Source organism: Cygnus atratus, chromosome 7, assembly GCF_013377495.2.
Source record: "Cygnus atratus isolate AKBS03 ecotype Queensland, Australia chromosome 7, CAtr_DNAZoo_HiC_assembly, whole genome shotgun sequence".
NCBI lineage: Eukaryota > Metazoa > Chordata > Aves > Anseriformes > Anatidae > Cygnus > Cygnus atratus.
The window spans coordinates 9,522,277-9,545,248 of NC_066368.1; the positions used below are offsets into that span (position 1 = coordinate 9,522,277).

General features: G+C 45.3%; 1 protein-coding gene across 1 annotated transcript in view; it reads right to left on the bottom strand.

Annotated features, from left to right (window-relative positions):
* Positions 1-22,972, bottom strand: part of TCF7L2 (transcription factor 7 like 2) — a 177,095-nt gene that overhangs the window by 15,160 nt on the left and 138,963 nt on the right. The window contains 5 exon segments of the mRNA XM_035547927.2: positions 407-566; positions 1,050-1,175; positions 7,513-7,599; positions 10,377-10,467; positions 12,656-12,788. Of these exon segments, the coding sequence (XP_035403820.1) occupies positions 407-566; positions 1,050-1,175; positions 7,513-7,599; positions 10,377-10,467; positions 12,656-12,788 (597 nt within the window).

Sequence of the window (22,972 nt, forward strand, 5' to 3'; positions counted from 1 at the left end):
AGCATCCCCTCTTTTCCTCCAGCTCGCACAGCTTCTAATACTTGTACCACATTTCCCAAAGGCCTCCCGCTCCCCCATTTACTTCCCTGCCCATTTGTTGGACAAAACAAGAAACCTGAGATTCCTCCATCTCCCAGTCATGGAAATAACACTGAAATAATATTGCTACTAATTAACTTTCCCCGCTCCCCATGAATGACCCCACCAGCAAAAAGTGTCTGCAAAAACCAAACCAAAACAAGGCCTTTGGTATAGTTGGATTCTATGAACACAGAGTACTTCTCTATCCATTACCAAAATAAGAGGGAAACACACCAGTTCGGAAGGACACAACTCCCTCTCTCTGCAAGCAGTGTGAATCCTACTGAGGGTCAGCCCCTGTCTGTGCTTCTCCCTTGTTACCTACCCTTCGACCGAGGATTTGGTTGATGGCTGCGCTCTCTTTCAATGTGCATTCTGCTACAACTTTTGCTCTCATTTCCTTCATATACAACATAAATGCATTAAGAGGTTTCTTTATGTGTGGCTTCTTTTTCTCTTCTTCTTTTTTGGAGTCCTGATGTTTTCTGAAGGGTAAAGATACAACAGACAAAATCCTCACAGTGAGAACTCTTGTGAATTTATTAAATTAATCCCCTCAATCCCTTAACATTAATTCTCAGAAATTAGTCTCTAGAAAGAGGAACAGAAGGTTCTCTAGAACCTTTACCCTGGCTGCTGTATGAGAACAGTTTTAACAGCATTATTAAAAAAAACAGTCTCATGTTTATGTAATATCGCCAAGTACATCCTCAGCCCCCTAGAATAACCTCAGAAAGAAATGGCCACCCAGAAAACGGGTTCTTGCTTTATGGGGAGGGCTTGTGAGCATAATGGTGAAGGAAATAATTACATCCCATCATCCCTGGCAACTGAAATGCTGAAAATGTTAAAAAATAAATACATATATATATCCTACAGCAAAACATTTGCACAAACCCACACCTTTCTAAAGCTACACATGCAAAGGTGCTACTTTGGGTAGCAACACATGGGAAGCAAAAACTTACGAGCTGTGGAGTGAGCCGACGTCGCTCTGGGAAGATTCTTGTTTGACTGTTGGTGTGACTATGGCCGGATGAGGGATTCCAGTTGTATGTAAACTATGGTGTGGCGGGACCATGTGTGGAGGAAACCTAGAGGAGAGAAAGCTGTGTAAATCGTCAGAATAAAAATGAATGAATGGGGAGGGATGTGTACACACATTAAAAAAAAAAAAAGGCATATAACAAGCACATGACAGCTAGACAAAGCATATGAAAGCTGGCAGCATTAATTAGCAATAAATTAAACATAATGACTCTTCTAATGTCATTAAAGCCAATCTTCCCCTTCATTATCATTACTGACATGAGACATCATGATTTTTAACATCTTTAACAAAAGGCAAATTCAACTGGATGAACTTGGGATGAAAGTGGAATTTCAGCTACCTGCAAGAAAATCCACTGGTCTATTTCTTTACTGAGAAATTATCTGTGGCAACCAAGGAATCAATTTTTATCATGCTGAATCACATCGTGAATTTGGGATGACATCTTTTGTTGCATATTGACAGTAAAATAAAATATTAATGCCAACACAATCTAGATGCGTTTTTTATAATCCTTATAGAAGCCTCATTAGCTACATTTTGTTGATGGAGCAAAGGAAAATAGTTATTTGTGTCTAATATATCCCTGAGCCACATTGCTTTAACAGAAGTTTGGTGGATTGTGTAATTAAGCCTATTTTGGTCGATTATGGTACCCTAGGAAGGCTTAAATTCAAATCAAATAACGAAGTAGCTTTTCTAAAGACAAAAAATGTTGGCAGCTTTATGGTCATATACAGGGACAGGCCCGAGTCCTGCAACTGGATTCAGAGAGATGTGCAATCCTTCTCCTGCATCTAATTGCTAGGCTGGGGCCACAGCACAAACACACCACTATCGGTCAGGCTTTCTAATTTTTAACTGAAGTTAACAAACTTGTCAAAAGCATTACTGACAACTTATCATCATTCCTCAATTATTTTTAAAAGGTTTTGCAATGAATAAGGAAAGCGCAACACAACTGAGCTACTGCCTGTCCCTTAGAAACCCCACACACCCAAAGTTCATAGGTTTCCAGGGAATGGGATCTAGCCTAAACTTTTGGCTTAAAAATACCTTCCCACAAAAATCCAAGGCTAAACTGATCCAGCAAACAAGAAGGGTTTTTTTTGTTGTTGTACATTCCTACACTTATCCCAGATTTTGAGCCATCTTGGTCCAAATAAAGTACCCTGAGAATATGGAACATGCAATGGATAAAGAATTATGTCTTCTATCATTTATACATAATGTTCTTTTTCTAACAGGGTTTAAAATGGGGTGACAGACTATGGTTAAGCAGACTGTGTACAATTATCAGAAATATAACGAGATTTCTTTATGTTTATTCCTCTCTTATAAAGTCCATTCCCGAGCTTAAAACCCAAAAAACTGCCTAGATATTCCTTATATTTAAGATGACACAGAAGTACTTTCATAAACAAGAGGTATTGTCCACGATGAGCTCTGTGCTTCTTTGTCTACCAGCTGGTAGTACTCAAGATCATGAGACAGAAGTATTTTGTCTTTGAGGCAGCGGTGGGAAGAGCAGGGACTAACAGGGAGAATGTGAAATTGTTCGGACTGCAGAGAATTGCAGCTCCTGTGAACAAAGACATGGAGAAAAGGAAAGGAGGAGGCTGTGATGGCAAGGCAGGAGGAGAATGGCCAGCAAGACGGTCATTCCTCTTCGGATTTCTACTTTTGCTAAAGACTCATGGACACGAATCTTCAAGTGGATTGGCAAAACTCTGACAAAAGAAGCTGGGAGAGAAGTGCACGTCTGGGGAAATGCTTTGATGAGCGGTATGTCAGAATGGAAGGGAACGGCGAGGCTGCAAGGAGACCCATGTCCAGGTCCCACTTCTGCCATGGCACTGCCCCACTGTCACCAAGACACAACCTGGACCTTTGCATAGCTTTCTTCTGCTCTCCTCTCATGGCTGGACATAGTTAGAGGTGAAGTTTGTTCCCACAGTGGATGGGGCCTTCAGACACAGTGCAATGCAAACACTAAAAACTGAAAGCGAGAGTCCGCAGGGGACTGCTCTTTAAAAATACGTATTTATTTGAACATGGGTGAAGATAAAACCTATGGCAAAATCCTGAGCTCACTGACATCAGTACAAGCACTGTGATAAAAAGTCGGCACACATCCTATCCGATCGTAGGCCGACTGTGCAAAGACCCAGCATTGAGGTGAGGGCGATGCTCCTGGGGCTGGCTAGGTTTCGAGCTGGAAAGAGCCAGAGATGATGGGACAACAAAGGATGAAGATGGAGACGACAAGCCTACCTTCGGAAACCAGGCAGGAGGAGCTTGAGTGACATGAGGACACAGGACAGAGGGCATGTACCAGCAAGGAGGAACAGCTGAGCGCAGTGGTAGCACAAGGCCTGCAGGGTATGAGGGCCTGAATGAGGTTAGGGTCATCACTGCAGAACGGCTCCCAGATAGCACAGAAGGCTGATTACAGCTGGAGTTAATGGGGACAAGAGGTGGTAGCTGTTAAGCTTCTGAACGGGACCTCTGGAAGCGGCCGTGATAACTGGGTCATGGACTGGCTCCCTGAAAGAGGATCTGGTCCAAAATGAAAACTAAAATGCACTGAAAAGTGAACACTGCCTATATGCTGAATTGTTGTGTGGTCAGGAGCTCCGAAGGAAACAAATTCAACAAAATATAGGGGCTTATTTTGTCAGTTTACTTTTGATGAAGATTTAAGTATCTCCAGCTAATCAAAAACTGAGGAGGGTGAAGAAAATCTGCCTGAAATGCAACTCCTCCCCCAGTTACGGGAGAAGTGCTTTCCCCAGTTACCATTTAGGAGAATGAGTATCTGCACATTGGAGGAGTGGCCGTGTGGGAGGAAGGGCAGCTGAGGAGGAGGTGCCTACACACACGTTGTGCAGAAGCCTGGCCATAACCAGAAGGATGGCAAAACCTCACTGAGTTCAGTGGGGCTGAGACCATACCCAGCGAACCCTAAACTTCAGAGACATGGTAACCTTCATCGGCAGGCAGCTACAGCTCTGCAGTTATTTTGGGGCTGGCAGTTTTCCCAAAGGAAGTTTTGTGTTCACTACCAGCGACCATTTATTATTACGCACTAAAATGCCCATCTGACACAACGCTACCCATCAGATTTACACGCTCCTTCCTACGTTTGGGGCTGTACAAATGTGCTTCAAAACCCAAAGTCAATCACACCACCCCACGGGCTCCAAAGAGCAAGGTGTTAGACTCCAAGTCCAAGTGCCTACTGATTTCTGTGCAGGCACCCAGTCACATGGCAGTAAGAATGGGGAAGGAGTGTTAATTTTTAAGTTCCTGGCCACGCTCCAACTTCAGTAATTACATTCAGCAAAAGCGAATTTCCTCTGAAATTTCAATTACAACAGGTATTTTCCACTGCCACCGCTTAACTGCTGTGCAGTGTTTGTCTGGCGCAATTCTGTTAAATTATTTCCTGATTTCCTCTCCCAGCAGTTGTTTTTTTCACAGTGGGTCCACTGTTTGCCCATCAGTCAGTTAACCCTGTCTCAATTTGCATTACGGGTGTATTACAAAGGGGCAATGAAGGATCAAGAGATGTTATAAGCACATTGCATGCTTCAGAAGCGAGAGGGATGATGCTACAAGCGGAGAAAAGAGTTGTAAATGGTTAAAACAACCTGAAGACACTACCTTAATAGTTTAAACCGTTTATTAAAATCACTATTAGTCACCCATTAACCTTTTATAAACTATTCATAAGCACTCTCTAACTAATGAAGTGTAATTACTAAGCTCAGGGAATATTCAGGGCTGGGAAGCATTATGTGCTCCAAAGGTCTGCATCACAACGCAGGCAAGTGCGGGAATCCCCTTTAAAGCAAGGCTCTGGAAGGATGTGGACGAGGTCTTGGAGGACAGGGGGCTGAGGCTGGGGTCTGCCCTGGATTCAGCGTTTGGCCAGAGCGGAGGGAGCAGCCCTGAGGCTCGTGCCTCGCTGCAGGGATGCTGCCCGCAGGGCACGTCTGCAGGCACGCCGGGCGCTCGGGGCCAGGGCTGCCCCGCCGCTGAGTGCAGGTGCTGCACCTGATACGGCCGGCGTGAGAAAACGTGTGTCGGAGCACGGTCTGCCCAGAGGGTGTTCCCAGCTGTGGGAAACCAGGAGGGGAGTTTCTGGGCTGAAACAAAGGATAAACATCTTAAATCTATTCATCGGCCTGCGTCTGCGCCTGGGCGCGTGTGTACGTATGGGCACACGTCAAGACAAAAAGAAAGGCTGTGCGCCTATACGCACACCCCTCACCTTTGCCTAAGACATCCCCTCGTATTTTTTTCTCTAGACAAGGATTCCATGAATTGCAATAAACACCCTAAAAATTCTAAGTAGCTCATTATACACCACTGTCTCCTTTTATGGCTCCAAGCCAGAATATAATGATGAGTCTTAACTTGTTACGGACAACTAATTTTTTGTTCCTGGCTGTCTCAAGGGCTTCTCTCTTACTCACTCTCACTTTACTTCACTGTTGACATGTTTCTGTTAACTGGATGTCATCTGCCTGCCTTGATTTTATGCACAAGCAGTGGGATGCATTTTTCTGTGCAACAATTCTGCTTTGAGTTGCATTAGATTTGTCATTATTCTCTCATTTTCCCCTTGCACTTGTAACATTTCATCTATTCCTGCCTTATTTTTTGAGCCACGGTGCACCCACATTATGGTTTATACATGATCTTGCTCCCTTTGAAGCCGGCAGATTTCAGAGCCAGCCCTCGTCAGGAGAAGTGCCTGCTACCAATTTAGCAGGCTGAGGGCCCCGAGCTCCAACAACTCAATCTAAAGGGGGTCACAGGGTGGCACAAGCGAGTGTCAGCAAGTGCTGTTTAATTGCCAATCTAGGCTTCTCCATGGTGTTTAAAGTATAATGACCCATCACTTAATTCTGAGAAGTCCTGGCCCTGCTGCTGAATGGAATGAATATCAAAGGATGCGCTAGAACAGGGCAAGGAGCCTACATTTCCTATAACTGCCATAAGTATAATAGACCTCTACTTCTGTCGTCCCATTACCACAATAATGTATTTAATTTGCTGTGTACTCTTTTTAACTAGATACCTTTCATAAAGCCTATCTTGGGAATATAGCCTCCCCCCTCCCACATCCCCCCTCCCCCAAATGACTAGCCTCTCTAATAATAATTAAACTAAATCAAGCTCTACTTTGCCTCGCACCATGCCTGCAAGTCTTTTATAGATATTAAAAAAGATTAAATAAAGGGAGGGAATCATTGTTTAAATTTGCAGCTCTCTCTCCACAACCCAGGATTTTTTTCCCTGTGCTGGGTCTATTAATTTTTTTTCAAAAAGTTGCTTTTTCCATTGTCTTTCTCTATTTGCTGGAGCGATGTGGGCAAATTTTAATTTTTGCTTTTACTCTACTTATCTAAGGCACACAACACAGTATTTCCCTACCCATTCACTCACGAGCTCTAGTTACAGGTTTCCCTTGCCCAAGGAGGTGTGTTCCCCCCCACCTAATCTTCTCCTCCTTAAATCCTCTATATGCCAACCTTCACATATTAAACTGCAGAGATGGAGAGGAAGGGACAGAGAAGGGAAGAGACGTGGAACCTTGCTATGTAATGCATGCTAATTTAATTATGTGCCATCATCAAAATGGATTAGCTGTTTCAGCCCATCAGGAAAGTCTAAACCTCCACCGATTTAATTAACCAGACTGAAAATCAGATGAACAGAAAATAAAACTATCATTAGGAGCAATTAGTGATTACTTAAACATAGTGCTGCCAACCAGTTTGTAAATAAAACTAGCAGCCCCTGGAAAATTAGATGGAATTAATTGAAGGTAGGGAGGGGGAGAAATATATACTTCTAAAGCTTTAAGGGTCAGGCAGGCCCTTTCATGTTGTCTGTCAGTGTTTGGAGCTTTGGTAGGGAAAATACAGCGCAATAACCTTCCTCCCAACTCTGCTTGAAGAGCAGCCCCCACCCCGCTCCCCGGCCTCCCCTCTCGCACACAGAGCGCTGCTCTGGGTGATAGCCACCGAGAAAGCAAAAGGTGGCACGACTTCTCCTCCTTGCTTTTTCAACATTGCATTCTCACAGCTTTTTCATTTAGTTGGCTTTTAAAGATGACTTCCTGCTCCTCCACCTCTCCCTCAAAAACAAATTCTTAAAGCCCAATGAGAGCACTGAGACATCCTCTTCTGATCAAATTGGAAGGTACTGCTCGCCCTCTCCTCCTCCGCCCTACCAAAAAACTAAGGACGACTGTTTAACTGACGACTTTCAGGAATACGTTTCCTAGATGAAATGCCCTCCTCTAGAGGGGGTGACAGGAGGAGTTACATTTGCTCTCGACTCAGGACCTCAGTATTTGAACTCACCTTGACATGGAAGCATTGACGGTCAGAGCTGTTGGGTAAGGGTGGCGGAAACCCCCTGTCGTGATTGGGTACACTGGCTGACCTTGCCTGGCAAAAAGAAGGGAAAGAGAGAATGAGAGAAAGAAAAAAGGGTTTTAAAAAAAAAAAAACTTCTCTCTGCACAGTAAGCTTTATTCTCATTTGATCAGAACAAAAATCTTGGGGATTGTACAGCAAGGATCAAAGGAAAGAAACACAGAACAATTTGAATGCCATAAATCTGATAGGAATGGCTAATTAAATTTTATAACCTCTGCTTATGTCAATAGAGACCCTCTCCCCAAGCTGAAACTAGGTGTTTTGTTGTAATAATTAAAGGCGAAGTCTCGCTTGCTTTAATGGAGCCATCACACTAATTGAGGGCTACACATCCAAAGGAAAACAATAATGAATGTAAATTTATACCAAAATAAAGTACAGTGAATCAAAGGACTTCAGTTGCGCTTTGGGCCTCTTTCGGTATTTAGATCTCGGTGAGAAAACATTAAATTAACAGAGCTTAATTTGTAGCCTTTTGTCAGATTAACAAGTGTTGACAAGAGTTACCGGGGGAGAGTCCCCAAGAAGTATTGTGGGTAACCAATAGACAATCACACCTCATTACAATAATTAAAAAATACAGCAACATGCAAAACAGCATCCTCATGAAAGACACGCAACTTTTTCTGATTGAGGTTTGTCTGTGATGGCTATTTCTTTTCATCTGTCCTTCAAATTTATCATCCGAATGGGCAGGATGCGTTCTGGGGGGGTACAGTGCTAGAGACACCCCGGCCAGTTGAGGATTGATGGGTTGGGAAGTGGATGGTGAAGCACAAGTGGCAATGAGAGGGGAAATAAAAATCTGGGGTTACTTCTGCGAAAACGGCCCAGCTGCTCTCCTAGAGCAATAGTGAATGTGATGGTATCATCCCTCAACAAAAACCATTCAGAGAAGCTCAAAGAGTTGTGGTTAGACAAATAAGCCATGGGTGTTGGCTTGTTATAAGCCAGCGGTGATGACGGAGTCTTCCTGTGACAAAGGTGGCCATTATCACCTGCCTGATGAAATTGGCCACACGTGGCAACATTCTCGTGTGGGTTTGGCAGCCACAACATGAGGTTCAAGGAGGACAAACCTGTGTCTACACACAATGATGAAAGGCTCTGAGACAACAATATGCAATGAGGCACAGGCCAACAACACTGAGGAATTTCTTCGTAAACTCTCACATCTTTGATGTTAGTGACTTTTGGTATTCACTGAGTATATTATTTATTTTAAGTGATGAGGCTTTTGCTGTGACAACTTGAGCTAAGTGGTTGCAACAGAGCTCTGAACCTGAGCTGACTGTACTGCAGCCAGGCCCTGCTAGCAAGAAAGAAGAAAAAAAGAAGCCAACATGCGTTCAGGGTGTCCTACATAAAAGGTAAATCACCACAAATGAGGAAGAATTTATGATTTCAGAGAGCAGCAACTCTGGGTTTTTGTTCTGCTCATGCTGTGCTCTTCTGGAGAAACTCAGCCTTCTGCAGAGAGCTGATGGACGCACCTCACTCTCTGTGAGGTTGGGCCTCTACTCCATGCAAGTTGCACGACCACCCCATGACGAAGGAGGGCTTACAGAGTGGCCAGAAGTGGGCTGCTGAGGCTGAGGTCCAAGCTCCAGCTCTCCTGGATCCTCTGGGCCTCTCCAGCACCCCAGGCACCTGTGTGCTCAAAGCCTCCACCTGCCCGAAAACCGAGTGCGTGTGAGGACTCCACTGCTCTGCCCTACTCTCCCGCAGGTGTGAACTTGGTTTCCTTAGGGAAGGCAAGCTATTTTAGCACAGCTGACCAAACAGCCTCAAGCAGGAACAAACTATTTCTAGCTTTGGGCAAGTCATTTCTAAAGAAATATGATCTCCCCCATATTGATGAGGCTAACTATGTGAGAAAAATAAGGTAATGATCTTGATCTATAATGCACAGAATCATTGCATGCAGCAGCATGGAAGTATTTTATAATGTTTTAAATCACATATATGGTACGCAAGGCCTAGGAAGTGTTTAAATGTGTCACAAAACCATTGCAGAGATGGTAACATAAGAGAAAAAAAAAAGAAAATAAGGAATCAGTTATTGGAGGGAACCTCATATCCAACAAGGTTCTGCAAGTGGAATATAAGGAGTTGGGAAAAAACAAACAAACTACAAGAACAACAACTTTCCATAGCTTTTTCTCTTAGCCAGTTTTAAAGTAAACTAATTCCTTCTTCTTGTTTGCAAGAAAATTCCATTCCTTAGATGCCAACTGTCCAACCCTGTCTCAACCAGGAATGCTGTTCACCAGTTGATGTAAAGCTTTACTGTTTCACAAGAAAAAGAAAAGGGGTTTTAAGGGGGAAGGCCAATGACATTTAAAGTTGTGCGTTTTCAGTGAGGATGCCTCTGTTAAGAAAACATTAAAGAAGTCCATTAGATTCACTGTGAGCTCCCAGAAAACCAAGCATGAGGGCATATTAAAAACAAACATGTGGTGGAGTGTAAGAGTATTAACAAGAAAAGAACGTTTCTGCATAATGATTTAAAAATTCATGCTTCACAAGCCACCAGCTGGTTGAGACAACATGCAAAGCTGTGCCCCACTGCCCATGTTTGTTTAAGACCACATGACCTGGTATAAGTTTTAATTAATTTTTATGAGATGGGTAAATTGATAATCACTCAATATATTGGCAGCTGGCAAACAGACTTATCCTAATGCACACACACAGGCTCACACACACAATTTTTAACATAAATGTTACACATCAAAAAAGAAAATGGAAATTAAAAAAATGGAACTCCTTACTGTGGTACTAACCATCCTAGCGGATGGGGGATTTGTCCTACAGTGCCCGGTGATAGTGGATAGTAAGGAGATATATCTGGAGGATGTGGAGGCCTTGGAATTCCTGCAGAAGAGGAACATAAAGCAGTGTTACTGTTGAGATATGGAAATAAGTAAATATAAGGAAAAATCACATATGTTTCAACATCAATATCTGTTCTTTTTTATTACAATACTCATGACTTTGCTTTCAGTTTTTAAAGGTTGTTTTGCAGCCTTACAAATTGCCTCTTGGCATCTTGTTAGATGAGTTTCAACCAGAAAAATTGATGCGATTCTGTCTCAGTCACCTCCTCAATCAAAGATAATTATTTTGTTATTATTTAAGTGAAGAATTTAGGAGTCTCGGCTACCATTTTGGTATGACGCTGTGCTAGGTGCCATCTCCAGTGATCAAAAGCAAAATGGCCCCTGTATCAAGTTCATGGTTATTTTATTTTCAAAGTCACCAAACGAGCATGGCCCTACCTATACTTTGCATACTCAATAGCATGGCGGTATTCCAAAGTAACCTCCAAAACAAGCTATAAAGTCATTATAATTGCAAATGATGTTTGCCTTTCAGGGGCTTGGGAGACACACGGTTTGGATCCCTACCCTTCCTTGAAACCTAGGGGATGAGTAGAAACAAATAAATTGGGGAGAGAACCTGGAAGTGCTTGGTAAAATGGGGGGAAAAGGCTGAAGGTGTGTGGGGGAGGGCAGAGTGCCCATCGGTCCTCTCTGGAACTGGTGCAGCTCCCCTCCAGGAAGGATAAACCAATTCCAGATGGAAGCCCAAATCTTACGCTCCTTACCTTGAAAGTGAGTAGGAATTACTCAGGGGAGTAAAGACTACGGAACTGGGTCTTTCAAGTACCAAGCCAGAGCACAATTATATAGCAGAAGCAAAATTAAAACAGAGGGTGTTAAAAGGAAGGGGTACTGTAGTCGTGGCTAAAAATTATTTTTTTTAAAGTCACTTGGGAAGCTTTTAATCTCTAAATTAAATCTCCTTGTGTGACATTTTCATGCAGACATTGCTTTTTCTCCATTACAAAAACCAAACAGATTAACTGGGCTTTAACCATCCGGTGAGCTATTTGCACACTTGAAAGAATGTTCACAGAAGAAAAGTAAACAGTCTACAGACGTTAATCATATGTTTTACGATAACCATTTAAATGCTATTCCCTGTACTACCATTATTTAAATGAGAGGTTGACTATGCCATTCACTCGCAATACCCAGGGATGGCGAGATGGATTCCTTTTAAGCCATGTGAAGGTAGCATTAAGGACAATTAAAAGGGGGCCCCCACTGAAGCACATGGAGTGAAAAACAGCTAATGTACTGCCTGGTTCATGGGCTGCAGCTTAAATAAATTACCGGCGTATGCTAGGGCCAACACAGAGCAATTCTTCTGACAAACTCTGGACATGGATTCAGTTTCAGATATACTTTCTAATTAACTAGTTGGTATTTAGATTAACAAAAACAAAACCACTGTCACTAGGAACTCAATGCAGCCTGACGAGAGAAGATTGACACTGTTTGACTTCTCTGGGCCCTCGGGTTAAACAGGGACTCTTAAAAAGTTAGAATAACATGTAAATTCTATTCTGTTACACCAAAAAATCTAGTCAGGGTTTTACACGTTGCTCTATATTCAAGAAGACTGCCCTTCAGGCTGAACTGAGAGTTGGGTAGACTTACACTGGGGAAAAGAGTTGCAAGTATATAGCTGCAGTTAAGTAGTTAGAGTGGATAAAAATTCAACGTTATAGGAGAAAAATGGCTGAACTCCTGACACAGAAACAATGGGATTTGGGGAATTAAAAGAGATTCATTTTGAACCTGGTCATGACCCACCACCTTTAAAATTCCAGCTGCAATTTTGTAAGTGCAGATCACAGAACGTACATGTTTAACTCTTGGGGTTGTGCATGCAAACCAAGCAGTTAGCAGATCCACCTACTAAAAGGGCTATCACGCTCGCAAAGAAACACACCTGCGAACGACCCCACACATACAACTCTGGTGTCACTTTGCAGAAGCGTCATGAAAATTCACCCAGTAGGTTTCCTTCTGAAGCCTAATTGGCTCTAAAAGAAACTATTTTGTCCAGATTCTTGCATGTACTTGACATTTTACATGCCCCCCTTTGGTGTTCCAGCATGGGAAATCCTTCCTACTGCACACCTTCCTTCCCCGTAACACGTAAAATGGAAAGATCCACCCACTCTCAAAACCCAAAACGATTTCCCACCTACCTGTTTTTGGATCTACGTCGGCTGGTAAGTGTGGAGGAGGGTTTCCTGGTGTGAAGTGCTCATTGCTGTATGTGATAAGCGGCGTAAGAGGGTGTACATGGTGTGGGTGCTGCACAACTGGCACTTTGTTAGACTGTCGAGAGAAAAGGTCGACGGCGTTAGAGGAGGGCTGCAAACTGTCCACTGCAGCACAAGGTACAATGTGTAGAAAACAGAGCACCCAGGACTTCCACGTGAGCTTCACACTTTTCCAGATCCCTTCTTGGTGTCACCCTTGCAGTTTTCCCACCTGTTTGCTTAAAACCTGCTCACCACACACCCTGATCTTGAGTTTCATTAATCCTGACCTGTTGTGCTCCTGTACGGAGCAACAGCAATTCTTTAAAATTTGTTCCTTTTTATTTTATTATCTTGTGCTTCACCTCGAAGATGCAGGCAGACTCCTCAGCGAGGGGCTGACAGAGTCCCCCATTTAATTAGCAAGGGACCCAAATGCTCACTGACCTGTAGGTCTTTTCCTTTCCCCTTCCTGTCCTCACTTTCAGTTCTGCATTTACTGCTCATTGCAAATACTCCAGATAAAAAGCCTTTGTAGTGCTAGAGTATTCCCTTCATCAGCAAGCATTAAGCTGACAAGCGATCACCTGCATATTTTATATATATATATATTTTAGAAGAGCTGATTAATTATCAATTCATCAGAGAGCGCTGATAAATGGAAACTGGATACTGATGAATTAGGCTACTGAAATATTCAGCCATATAAATAATGGCAGAAACACAGATAAAGCTACTGAAATTAAAACTCTTGTGGGGGGAAGAATCAGGCCGATATCATGAGGTTTTTCTTGTCACATTCCTAGCTCTGAGGGGAAAAAGAAATCTTTTTCTTCACAACAATAAAAAAAAAAGAGCGAGTGAATGAATGAAAGGAAAAGGCAGGCTGAACTGTAACTTACCCTCACAAGATCACAAAGAAAAAATTAAGCTGAAACAAGCGAACTGCTGGACCATTTACTGCGAGTAATCCAATTGCAAAAAACCCTATTCCCCATAGAGGATTTTCACTAAAATCCTACAACAGGGACATTTAACCAGATTAGGTACCAGCAAAGATAAAGAGGCTGGTATTAGATGATGAATGGATTAGAGTCAGGTTTCATTTTAGAATGTGTCTTCATTTCCTTTTATTACTTTAAGTAAGGAACAACTTGCATTAACATCAAGTCAAAGGAATCACATTAAAACAGAGCAGCGAGAGCAGGGCGGCCCCGACAGCGCCACTGCCGTCCAGGGCTGCCGCTGCCGGGCTGCCGCGCGCCCCAGCACCCCAGCACTTCGCTTCTCCTAAAAGCGTTTCATTCTCAAATAATGGAGTTATTTCTGGGATTCAAGACCGGGGGAAGGATGAGGGAAAGCAGGGTGAGAAGGAAAAGGAACGCCGGCCTTGCCTCAAGCAGAGAAGTCCCTGCGCCCTGCGTTGGTCCGGACACAAACACCTTTGGCTCCGGCTCTCCTGGCCTTCCCTAACCCCTGCCCCACACCTCGCTGCTGGCACCCACATCCCTACGTGCCTCACCCACTCGACAACCTGCAAAGAAAGCCCCCAGATGAGAGGAGCAAGCAAAAGGGCAGTGCTCATGCTTCCCACAACTTCTACCATGTTTATTTTATTTTATTTTTTTCAAGCCTTACACGGATGCACCTCTGTAACAGGCACTTGCGTGAAGAGCTGTAGCACGCCAGGCCGGCTGGGCTCTCGGTCAGCTCTGCTGCCAGGGGAACAACCACAGGCAACTTTTGGCCACACAGACCCCTCATCGTCATCAGAGAAGCTGTGGGGGCTTCTTAGCCCCTGCATTGAAAAAGCCAAAGGAAATGCTCTGCCCCTAAATCTGCCTTCTTCCAAGTGAACCGACCCGAACAGGCCGAAAGTTGGGAAAGGTTTGGCAAGGGCCTCACGTAACAAATCGCATTACCCACCAGGCTCCTACCCAACACCACACAGCGTTACTTATATGCCAAACGACTGGCTGAAAACCTGGTTCGCAGAGAGCAACCGTTCCCAATGAGAGGGATCTCTGCTGGGCCAGGGCTGCGCTCCTCGGTGACCCCCAGCGCGGCTGCTAGCTGCCGGGGCTCTGCGCTCCCCCGGCTGCATCTGCACACCAGCGCAAACAAAACAAACAAAAAACCCCATCCAGATCCTGACAGGCTTTACAACAGCACTGAGGTCTGTCTTCCACGGAGAGCTTGTTTTCACAGAAACTGGAACTGGTTAGTTAACAAAATAAGTAAGCGACAGAATAACATCGGAGGGTCAGACTTAAGCCGACAAACACAAAACAACACTTGAGGAGAGAGCCGGACTCACACGCCTACATATACCATAGGCAGTTACATGGGAACTGTGGGAAACCACCTCCCACTGCTGTGATGCGCCAAAGCCTCCTGCAATATCCTGGCAAAACAGCCCGGGTGTCGAATCATTACATATTTTACTTAACACCTTTCACAGAAAAAATAAAAAGGGCAAAAAAAATCACCAACAGCCCAGAGTCTGAGGCTCAGTCTGCAAACTTTTCCCCAGGTAAGCCATTTTCATTGGGATGACTGCCCTGAAGTCAGGTGATTCATATAAAGGTATGGGCCATAAGGGTAAGATGCTTTTTTTGCCACTCTGATGATGCTGGGGCAGAGGGGTGGGGAAAACGTACTGGGGAAAAATGGGAAACCACCATCTTAATGCTCAAAAATATGTCCTCCGGGTCAGAGGACTGTGATCCACTGTCCCTGCAAATCAGTCTGCATCTGTATCACTACCTCAGCTAGGGCTGTCTTCTGTCTTGCAGCAGAGTTTATTACACACAGGGAAAAGGGACCTTGACTCCGCTCAGAATAGCGCACGCAATTTGCAAGCCGACCTAATCATGCATAATATGCTAAATAAGCTGCTCTTTAAGAGCAGCATTCCTGAAGTTAACTAAGCTTCCTTGGAAGAGAAAAAGAAAGGACTAGCTGGGAAAGAGCAGAATTAATCCCGCATATGCATCTCCTTTGAAGTCAATGGGAGCTCTGCCTGAGTAACAAGTGTGGTCCTAACCCCATCCACTGGCAGAGAAAGGTAAACTGGAGAAGCTGTCAATGGGAGACACCTATTAGGTGACCTTAGCCGGCCCCCTGCAAAAGGCCCTTCTCCCATACACATTTCTGAGCACTTCAGCACGGGCAGTTTTAAGCTAAAAGCCGTGGCGAGAAGCAGGAATTTCTCTGGCGACTCGGAGCAGTCCATTTATGGCTGTGCCAGGCACGGAAAGCCAAGCGGCACGGGCGCACGCAGATTAACATCAGTGCATGGGCGAGAGCGAGCGGAGATTTCTGGAGAGAAACCCCAGCGTCCACAAAGTACCAAGCCGTCTGCCGGTAAATCACTCCTCCCCACTGGAAGCCAGGGTCTCGTACGCCGGGTTAGAGGGCACGGCGGCGAATTGCAAAAAAACAAGAGAAGTTCGCTTTTCTTGATAACCCCTGCCTGAAGCAAACCAAAGGAAATTGTCCCCATAGGGACTCAGCTACTAAATCTCTCTATATGAATTTGAAATGCTTCTGGGAGTACTTAAACACGGATGATTTTAAACAATAAATGAGCTCTGGAATGAGGGGGGGGAAAAAAAAAGCAACAAATTTTGGACTGGTGTATGTTTGAGAGGGACACTGAGATCCATTTAGCCTGAGTTTTGATAGGTGCTTTCAGGAGAAAAAAATAATGTGAACTTCAGATTTAAACCGCGGGAGGTTGTGTGTATAAATTGCTGTGTATTAGTCTTTGTTGCATGGTAAGGACATTTCATTAACAGGATGAAAGATGCTTCTATGCATACACAGGCCAATTTAATACACCCCACTGATGAATACCCCCCATTTATTGAAGAAGTTAATACACGCTGTATAAATCAATAGTTCCTAAGTCTCTGAAAGCAACACAAGACTTGCACGAGATGAAACATAGTATTGTTGAGCGCACAAAGAGAAACCAACCTTTAAATAGGAAGAGTTTGTTACTGCAGTTTTTGTTTGCAAATTAAGAGCTTGTTTGGCTTCAGTCATGAAAACACGGCATTAACTGGAGAGAGGAACATGCCAAGGAGGCCAGAGGATCTGTGCTCGCTGGGGTACGGCAGCGTCAGTAACGTCTGCGAAAACCACCCAGGCTCCACGCGAACCATCTCGCCGCAGCAGCAGCGAATTGGCCAAACCCTACAGAGCTGCCTCCCGTCCCCATCCCAGCGCTCCCGATGTGGCAGCGGGGGTCCTGTCCCTGCCTGGGTGACCTCCTGAGTGCTCCCGAAGCCTGGCGCCCCGCTCGGTGGGCAGGGGTGGGCGGCCGCCCGCCGAGCACCCCCCGCGAGCAGGAGCGTGGCAAGGGGGAGATGGATGAGGCACTGGTACCCGGGGCCTCCTCCCCTTCCTCGCCGCGCAGGAACGGGGGCTTGCCATTCACCTTAAAACCTATTAATCACCAGGCACCGAAAACAAATGGAGCTAGAGCTCCGCCTGCCTTTTTTGCCACGTCCTCCTCTTCCCCGTTCCCCCCTTGCTTTCCCTTTCTGCCGGAGAAAGATGGGCCCTGAAAGTGCCTTTATGAGCCTCATACAATAAAACAAAAGCAGCACAGAAGAGGGTTTGTGAGCCTTTCCCCCTCCTCCGGGGTGGATGGAGAAGGTTGGCAGTGGTCGTGAATTAGTGGGCCCTCCTGGAGTTGCTCCCTGGGCTAAGCAAAGGGTACCATTCAATACCAGTTTCTGTTAAAAATAGGTTTATAACTTGTCTCCCTGTATTTCCCAGATGGTGCTACTGCACTTGTGCTGACTATGGCCATGGAAACGTTACCAGACGTTCCTGAGCTGCTCTGCAGCTCCAAAGATGCTCACGAGATTTTTTTTCCTACAGGTTGACCTCTCCTTGGGTCTGCCCGGGAACAAACTCCCTCCCTCTGCAAAAATATCAGAAACCTCAGTTGCAACAAGAGGCAACCCCCAAAATACTGTTGCGAATATTGGGATACTCTTCGATTTCCAGTCAGTGACCAACAGCCAAGGCGGGGCACCCACCAGTGAGCACCACTGCGGCCGGGGGATCACCCACATCGGCTGCAGCACCTCAAACTGCAGCAGGGACCTGCAGGCCAGCAGGGTTCCCTGCAACCATTCGGGGTCACTGAAACACTAAAACCAAACAAACTCACCAGCTGGGTGTCGCTCCGTCCTCATCCCCTTCCCAGGCACCAAGATGCCAGTGACGAAACCCTTCCTGAAGGCGTAAAGATTTAATTCTGCCCTGCCCCATTTAGCCAGCGGGACCGCAGGTTTTGTGTGTGGTGTTTTTTGTTGTTTTTAAAGGATGTTTTCACACCTGACTAAGCATTTTCTCCTGAAAACTACTTCCCCTTGCTCCATTATGGCCGATACAGTGGCCTGAGCCCTTTCACAGTTTAATGTAGCTGATTTCTGCCTAAGGTCCTGCCCTAAGCTAACTGCCTATTGTAACGGGAGACAAGGCCTCCATTGATAGCCCCAGCTCTCCCTGCTAAAAAAGGCTCATTTTCTTCTTTCACACAAATGATGACAGGAGCACTGACAACCATGTGCTGGGACAATACCCCCCCTAGACAGAGCCTGACAAAACCCACCCCCTTCAGAAAAAAAAAAAAAAAGCAGAGGGGGGCACGCAGGAGCAGCAGCGCTCCGCCGGCCAGAGCCTACCTGCTCCCGCCAGAGCCGCCAGCTTTCCCCCAACCTGCTCTCCTAGCAAGCTCAACGACAACCCCAGCTTCCTGGCTGTCAACGTCCAGGAGGTCTTTCCAGGAAAGCGAGGTTTTCTTTTTCCACCCGCTCTTCCTAAGTGCCCCCTGCGTCTTGAAGCACGGAGCCACCGCGCCTGACATTTCGCGCATCCTTCCTAGGTGGCAGCGGGTGCTCGGAGGGGAAAGGGGGGGGCGGGGGGGGGGGGAACGAGCCTTTAAGATGTTCAGGAAATTTCCACTTAATTTCGCCAAAAGGCAATTATGTGAAATGATCTGGTGACAATTAGCATATGCCAAATCCTCTAGCGTACAAGGAAAAGAACAGGGCATTAGCTCCCTAATTACTGCCTGGTAGTTCCCGCGCAGGAGAATTGAAACATTAGGAGGAAAACATTATTATTAAGTGTGCTCACACTTTGCTTTCAAAGCTGTTGTAGGCTGTAATCTTGCTGCTACGGTATTTTGGTTTTTGGTTGTTTTTTTTTTTTTTTTCTTAAGTGAAAAAATGAACCTCGGGGCTTTGAATGCGAGGGGAGCGCTGCGCTCTCGGGGCAGGCGCTGTTTCTGAACGTCAGGTCGGCCCCGCACACGCACCTGTTTAGACACAGCTGTACATTTCGAGATCCCTCAGCATCACTTTTAATTACGTTTATGCCCGATTTTACCCCTCTCGTTCTCCTCCTGCCAGGAGAAAGCTCCCTGCTGCATCCGTCCTGGCCGATCTTTGCACGCCCGTTTGCACACCGGCGTCACCCCAGCCAGCACCCCAGGCACGGTGGCCGGCACTCGTGTGGCCACGGCTCCCGGTCGCTCAGGACTACCCCCGATTTGATCAACAGGTGAATTTCCCTGCAAGAGGACAGGGTAGTGCCTGGATTGGAAGTTTCAGGCCCCGGGGTGCACCGAGAGAGCTCTTCCATTACAATAGGAGCGGCGCTGCTTCCTTCCCAACCTGACACACGCTCCCTGCTTTCTCCGCGTGCTTTAGTTAATTACAGACAGGTATTATCTCCTTTATTACAGGGAAGCCTTCGTTCACGTATAACGAGGCACGGAGCAGAGAGATGGCATACTTTGGATTAGACCCGAAAACGCTCTTTTCCTGAAGCAGCGCCAGTAAAATGTGTCATGTAAACAGAACCGCTGTGCGAGGAGACCGACGAAAACCTGAGCAGGTCTTCAGGAGATGGTCCTGACCAGAGAGGGGGTGGAGAGGGAAGAAATACAGAGCAGTAGAGATGCAGTAAAATTCAGAGAAGATGGGAAGAAGGTAGAAGTGAATTTAAGCACAAGATTGACTGCGTTAATTGCCCTCATAGACCTTATTTCTATGTGCTTTATATGAATACCTCTTAATGCAATTTTACTTATTACCTAGCATTCTGTAAAATGCCACATAAACAGCCTGACTTCTTGCATATAAATCACATATTTCAGCACCAGACAGATACACACTGTCGGAGAAAGGGCTCCACTGATTTTATGAGGGTATCTGTGACTTCTGTCTACAGTACGAACTTGAATGCGAGGCTGTTAACAAACTGCAAGAAATGAAGACAAATTAACATGCATGCCTATACCCACCGGTACTTGGCTATTTCAGTAATAACAGCGTTATTAAAAACTAACATGCAGACACATGCCTCCAGATCCGATGCCAAGTTCTCAGAGCAGCTTTTAAAAATGCAGCATTCACGAATTGTAGCGGACTGCGCTCAATACCAATACGCGATGTTTGTAGTAAACGCATATGAAATAACAAATAACAAAGCTCTACAAATGTTTTCATTTTTAAACGTGCTAAAAACGCTACACGTCAGCCACAGAACAATTGAACGATGAAATCAGTAAGTCCAGATCAATTATTTCTTGAACAAATTGAACAAAGTTTCCCCCAAAACGTGACGTTGAATGCACACCAGAGCTGAAACGCCTCGCAAATGCTTCAGAGGAGAAGAAACACACACGTTTACCCAGCGCTATCGGGCCTTTCGCCCTAGGTCCCAACAAAAAGAATTCCTGCAAAGGCAGAGAAACGCTTACAGGATCCCAGCACTGGCCATGTAAAACCTGCGTACGCAACAACATGCAGTGAAAGAAGAAACGTCTAAATTACTGTCAGTTTAGATTTTCGCTAACTCTGTTACAAATCTCTACAGAATTTTTATCACCTCTACGTTCTATACAAGCAAAGGCAAATAAATCAAGTGAGCTGTTCAGGCAAAGGTATCACAGAGAACCGAAGCCCCAGAAATCCTCCTGGCTCGAGTGACTCCACGAGCACGCTTGGCAGAGTTAGAAAAGACAACAGCAGAACACTCAAGACTCCCGCAAAACCTCCGGTTCAAATGAGATGCTTTCTCAAATTCTTAATTACATTCCTGGTTTTCTGTGTATAATTACGGGCAATGTACAGAACTGGCTGACTGGCAGGTTTAGTTCCTGTAATACACGGTAATACGAGAAATAAAGTCTTGTGGACTTCTGATAATGAACACAGAAACACTGTGTCAAGGCACACATTATCTCATATTTATCAAAATTCGGTACTATTTTTCATCTTCCCTCATCGCCGAGTGAAATCATTTTTATGTAGTGTCCCTAAAATTTTAATCTTTCCCATTCCAGCTGAGCTTTCTGAGGAATTCAGAAAATTTAACGGAGTGTCAACCAAACACAGGATCAAAAGCACTCAATTAAAAATTACTACACACAATTTTCCGTAATTCCCCCAAAAGAAAAAAAAATCTCGTTTTGTGTATGACAGGAGTTAAACCATCTCACTTCCAAAACCCCTTAGCTGCAACATCTGTGCCCTGCTACAAACCAACTTTTTCTCCTAAAAGAAACAATTTTACCTTCATGGTTTCAGAGTTAAGGAAATATCGTACTGAACTGCAGAAAGCTTTGAAGTGGCCCCCTCCGCCCCAAAGGAGAAAAAGCAAAGAAAGATAGTGATGTCATATTCACTGGGTGAATGTATTACCGCGTACAGAATACACAGATAATACACGCGCTCACACTTCTCCCTCGCTGTTAACCATTGTTCAACATCTATAAATCAGAACCCGAAACCCGCCGTATATGAGGCTCTGAAAACTCCCCCCCCCAACACCCCCCGCACACCCCCTGATCCCACCCTGCGAGCACGAGAGAATTTCTTCCCCCCTTTCCAAAAACCCAAGCCAAAAAAAAAAAAAAAATCGGGCGGAGGAAGGCAAAAGAGGAGGAGTGCAACAACTCTGCCCTGCTGCACCATTGTGCCGAGACAAAACCCCGCTCCGCCGCCTGCTTCTCGCGCCCGCTGGAAAAATTAAAGTGCCATCGAAAAGTCACGCTTCCCCCTGCTAAAAAAAGATGATTACCATAAAATAAATAAATAAAAACAACACGGCTAACAAAGGTCGCAGCTAGAGATGCTCGCTTGATTTCCCCCCCCTCCTTTTTTTTTTTTTTTTTTTTTTTTTTATTCCACACACGAGGAAAGGGAGAGAGGGAGAGAGGGGGAGAGAGGGAGCGAGGGAGAAGTCACATAAGAAGTTCAATGGTCAAGACGGAAAGCGCGCACGCAGCAAGTGCTACTCACCCAGCAATTCAAATTGAGATGCCAGCAGCCGAACTGCTGGAAGAGAGAGAACCCAGAGGCAAGCGCTCCTCCTTTACCACTCAAATCTTCCATTCCCACTAAAATTGCATCCCTCGGGTACATAACAGCTTTGTCTTTCCTTCTCTTAACCTCAAAAACTTTTTTCTTTACTGTCTAGATGTCAATTGTACTGGCTTTGTATTATTTTCCTTGCAGCTTTTCTCTCTCTCTTTTTCGTTCCCTGCTCCCCCCCCCCCCCCCCCCCCCTTTCACTTAAAGTACTGGAAAAGCTGTCTTAAAAGATCAAGATGTCTCCAGTTTTTTGGCCTGGTGTTTTCTGAATGCTCAAAACCCACTGTCATGTTGGCCGTGAGAAGTGTCTTATTTCTAAATTGTCTGCTGCAGTTATCAAAATTTAGAGAAGCCTCCTCTCTTTGCCAGTATATCACTTTACCATCCTTCCAGGGAGCGGGGAAAAAACTTCCCCCCCCACTTCTCACGCAGGTATGTCTGCTCAGAAGAGCAAAAAAGCAGTTACCTTGGAAATCAGGGACAATGCTACCGCAACCCAGGTTGCACAGGTAGTACTGAGAGCAGCGAGAAGCGCCGGCCGGCCGGGCGGGAGCATGATCAGTTAAGTGTAGCGAGCAGTCACTTCATCTGCAAGACTGTCAAATCCCTCAAAACAAATTTCTTAGGGGGAGAGCTGCGAGGAAAGTATATTTTCTCGGCATCGTAACGCGGAGGTGACACTTGGCAGACCTTTACCGTCACCTCTGGTCTCTCCCCCCGCCGCCCTTTTCCCTTCAGCACTATTTAATAATTCTGTAAAGCGCTGACCCCGCTGCCAGGGGAGCTTTGAGATCGCTCCCGTGACAGGGTAGACGCTGACAGATTTTCCCTCCTGGGGGAGAAGCAGCAGGGCTGC